General features: G+C 40.5%; 1 protein-coding gene across 6 annotated transcripts in view; it reads right to left on the bottom strand.

Annotated features, from left to right (window-relative positions):
• The window catches only part of Inpp4b (inositol polyphosphate-4-phosphatase type II B), a 762195-nt gene that overhangs the window by 120831 nt on the left and 636954 nt on the right, over nucleotides 1-4410 (bottom strand). For all 6 annotated transcript variants that reach the window (XM_026777265.1, XM_026777268.1, XM_013354610.2 and 3 more), the window contains one exon: nucleotides 3444-3621. In XM_026777265.1, the coding sequence (XP_026633066.1) occupies nucleotides 3444-3621 (178 nt within the window). The remainder of the gene's footprint in view (nucleotides 1-3443; nucleotides 3622-4410) is intronic.

Raw genomic sequence — 4410 nt, 5'->3', positions numbered from 1 at the left:
ATACAGTGGTGTAGGTCATGCATATCTTCAGAGGTATACAGTGGTGTAGGCCATGCAAATCTTCAGAGGTATACAGTGGTGTAGGTCATGCATATTTTCAGCACTATACAGTGATGTGAGCTCAAATACGATTCAGCTAGCGACACAGCTTATGTGGGTGCTAACAATTGTTTAACATTTCTGTGCCCCAGTTTTTACAATGGGAACACTAACGACTTGATGGGATTATCAACAGTGAATATTGGAAATGATAGTAGCTACCACATGTAGTTGTGAACACTGGGAACCTCACTGTAAAGGAGCCTTTAATTGATCCTGAGGCAAATTCATTCTTCTCTGCCATCATCATTACAACCATCACCATCTAGGCTCTGGAAACTCTTGTTGGAAAGAGAGCTTTTCTTCTGTTTTTATGCTACTCTGTGCCCCTTGGGTCAGGCACAGGGACAAGAAAAGAGTATGAATTCAGAAACATATATACATTTTTACAAATTGTTTGTTCTTTTGTTTAGAAGAAGAGGGCACAGTCCCATGGTACAGTTTTCAGTAGCAGCAGAGAAGGCAGGAACTGCGTTGGATCAACAAATATAAACTGCTATCTGAATATGCCCGCAGTCAGCTGAGATTTCCTCTTGTTCTAGCTTTCTTAGTAGACTCGGGGTCACAGTCATTGATAATACCTATCGCCATGATCTCTGGGTGCCAATGCTTACCTAAGAGCAGAAACACTGCTACCTCAGCTCTAGACTCAACCACCTCCCTCAGCATCCCTCCGTGCTGTCCCGAGCCTGTCTCAGACAGCCCAGTTTACTGTCCTCAGCTTCCCCTACTGTGTCCAGATAGATGCTCAGTGCTGAGTACACAAGCAAGAGTGAGCACGAACAGATGCTAATATTTCCTAGATCGTCTGTGGCATCAATTTCTAGTGCAGAAACGTTAAGAAAATATTCCCCAATATGTTAGTTTAGAAACAATAAAACAGCGACATGTCAATCAGATGCTTCAGTATTGAACACATGTGGAATGATCAGGTCTTGAAAACAAACACACAGGATGAACATATATAAAGTTATGCTGTATAGGGATTGGTGGAAAATGGGTAGGTTTCAGCTGTACTTGCCTCTAAGGCACCAAAAATAAGAGCTATGAAATTACAAAATATCCTAACTTGTTTCATTCTTTGAACTCTAAGATCATGTTTATGCCTTAAATAACTTATTAAATTCATTTTAAAAGTGAATGGTATCTCAGAGTGTGGTGGTGCATGCCTTTAAACCCAGCACTCAGGAGAGGCAGGAGCATTTTTGAGTTTGAGGCCAGCCTGGTCTACAGAATGTACTCCAGGACAGGCAGGGCTACACAGAGAAACCCTGTCCAAGGAAAAAAAAGTGGATACTATCAATGAGTTAGCTTTGATTCTAATCCACAGAATCATAAGAAATTTTGAAACATAAAACATTCTAGCATAAAATATTAGATTTTATGGAGATTTATGATATCTCTAAAACGTTTTGTTCATGCTCAACTCACAGACTAAGCCTGAGAAATTCTTTCAAAGACCATGTAGAATTGTTAAATACATAACTCCTTGAAACTCAAGGCCTGAATTTTTAAAAGGATGTGTAACTTACAAACATAACTTTTGGAAGATCCTATTAGTTTTTAGGGTACAAATTTATGAGCAAACAGAGCCTGTCTACTCAACAGAACACCTGAGAAGAATCTGGAGCAATGCTGGATTAAAGGAGGAGAGATACCCTCCCCATTCCTGTAGTGAGCCGTGTGATGTACAAGCTGACACACCCATGTCCAGCACACAGAAAGACTAAAAACACCATGCTGCGGATGTACTAGCTGCTAAAACTTTCTGCTTAGGTGAATTCAGAAAGAACATCATCTCCTTCCACCACCCACCCACAAGAGAGCCGCATCAAAGTGAGGTAACATTATTTTGCTGTACTTAATCATCTTTGGGGTTTTCTCCTGACACACCCAGTCCTAAAGGAGTTTTCCAAGTTAAAATAATTTTTAAAAATAAGTAAAACACTCATTTTATATAAAGTAATCTGGTGTAGGTAGATAGACCACAGAGGCTTTACTAGGAATGACTCACACCTCAGAACTTTGTGGCTTCTGGACTTTATCAGATTTTTAGAGCTTTCCTTTGTGAAATGATGGTAACATGTCCCCAACAATTGTGAAGTTTAAATAAAATATCGTAAGGCCTGGAGTCCCTTCCTTTCTTGACACAAAGTAGCTCCTGGTAAACTTGACAAGCATTTCTCTCCTTTGTACACACCTGTGGACACATCGGTGGTGGCATAAAAAGCTACTCGGTTTAAACGAGGGATCTTGAGTTTAAACGAGGGATCTTGAGTTCTTTTTGTTTTAATTTTATCTGAAAAGTCATTTGACCCTTCTGAGCAGAAATTGACTATTTTTCAATTAACACAGATCTTAGTTTTCTCCTATAAGTAAAATGTATGCAGAAATGTACAGTTTAAGGTAAAAAAATTTAAGTACAACATACTTATTAGCAATGGACATAGATGCATAAAAGCCACAGCCATGCGTGACACCCAGTTTCTATAGATGTTGTCTTCAGAAAAACAAAGACCCATAGTGTTGACTTATGCTAGACTTATTAGAAGTGTTTCGTTTGCTCGAGTTCTTCACTGCATAGTTATTAAAAATGTCTTATAACAGAGCACACAAAGTGTGGACACATAGATGACAGATGAGCTCAGTAGGATGCTTCGTTTTACATTTAAAATCTTGCTCTAATTGATCCATTTTCACCTTGGTTCTAGGTAATACAGTAGTTCTCATTATCTATAGAATCCAATATTGTGCATCTGCCCCAGACCTTATTATTTGCTGTAAATATCTAGAAAGTCACTTTTGGTAAAAACACAGTGTGGGTCCTATCGTGTTTTAAACAACAATCAATATTTTTACAGTGCTGGTAATCTTTTCCTGTTTGACAATGGTGTAGAAGACAAAGGGAGAGGGATGAACTGTCCCATGCCCCTGATGGGATTCACATCAAGCATCCGCTTCAAATCACGTGACACCCCATCCAAACGCACAGATACATATGCATAAAATTATGCGCTTATCAGAGGAAAATAATTTTCAAAATCTAATTTATTCACTTACTCAGAACGTAAACCAAAAGAAGGAACAAAAATAGCAAGGAAAAGAGGAACTGTATACCAGGCAATAATAGGTTTCATTTCCTACCAGAAGAAGAAAGAATGCACACAAAGCCCACAGAGAGAATGAAGCCAATTCATTTTGATCCTGGAGCGACTCTTTGAAGCTTCCTTTTAACCTGGTCTCTTACATTTTCAGATGCCATGAAAGGTGATGTATGCAGGAGGCAGCACTTATGGGATTGGGGGATTTCGTTTTCCCCACCGGGGTACAGATTTGGATCTTACTTTTTCTGAGAGCATCTTTAAAGAACTCCTCAAGCTGTCTGCAGAGCGCTGGCTGGCGGAGCTGAGCAGCAGGTCTGCGTGGGTTGCTATGAGAGGCTGCAGCTGACTGATGTGGCTGAGCACCTCCTTTGCCTTGGCTGTGTTTTCAGGTGAATAGTAAATAAACTGGTAGCCGGTGCTGCAACAACAAGGATGGCGGTTAAGCAAAGCACAGAAGGATCAGCAGCTCTCAACACCTGACGAGCGGGCCCCAATTAGCCCGATTCATTATTAAAGAACAGAGTTAACAAGTTTACCATGTGCTGAGAGTTTACATAAAGGTAAGACTAGGTGAGGTAAAGCCAGCTTGATCAAGCAAAGGAAAGATTTAATGTGATTCCGTATGTTAAGAATTACTATAAAATGACTGGCAACATAAATCACTAAGGCATATCAGGCCAAACAGTAGACTGTCGACCCCCACAGTCAACTCCATCACAGAAGAAATCCTGACTTGCGGCTCACCGGGCTGCCAGCCCCTTTGGCAGCTTTTACATCCTCACTAGGCAAGAGGACCCGTTACCTAAGCAAATCTGTAAAATGGTTCAATTTAGAGACACTCACATGCAGAGAGTAAAACAGTGCTTGGGAGGAAGGAAGCATCCTATAGATCACCTATATTTTTCTCTATGACATTGACAAGCATAGGACAGGGACAAATGCCATGAACTCAAAAATGGCGAGAAAATAAAATCAACTCCAAGTGGCCAAATAGGCCATTCTATTTTAAAGAGAAAAAATTGAATCTAAAGATCTGTTAGCTCCACAGTTGTTCTTAAAATCTAGCTTAAACAGGACCGCAAGGGGTGCACCCACACACTGAGACAATGGGGATGTTCTACTGGGAACTCACCAAGGCCAGCTGGCCTGGGTCTGAAAAAGCATGGGATAAAACCGGACTCTCTGAACATAGCGGACAATGAAGACT

The sequence above is a fragment of the Microtus ochrogaster genome, unplaced genomic scaffold (genome assembly GCF_000317375.1).
Source record: "Microtus ochrogaster isolate Prairie Vole_2 unplaced genomic scaffold, MicOch1.0 UNK51, whole genome shotgun sequence".
Taxonomy (NCBI): domain Eukaryota; kingdom Metazoa; phylum Chordata; class Mammalia; order Rodentia; family Cricetidae; genus Microtus; species Microtus ochrogaster.
This window is presented reverse-complemented; position numbering and strand designations above follow the sequence as displayed.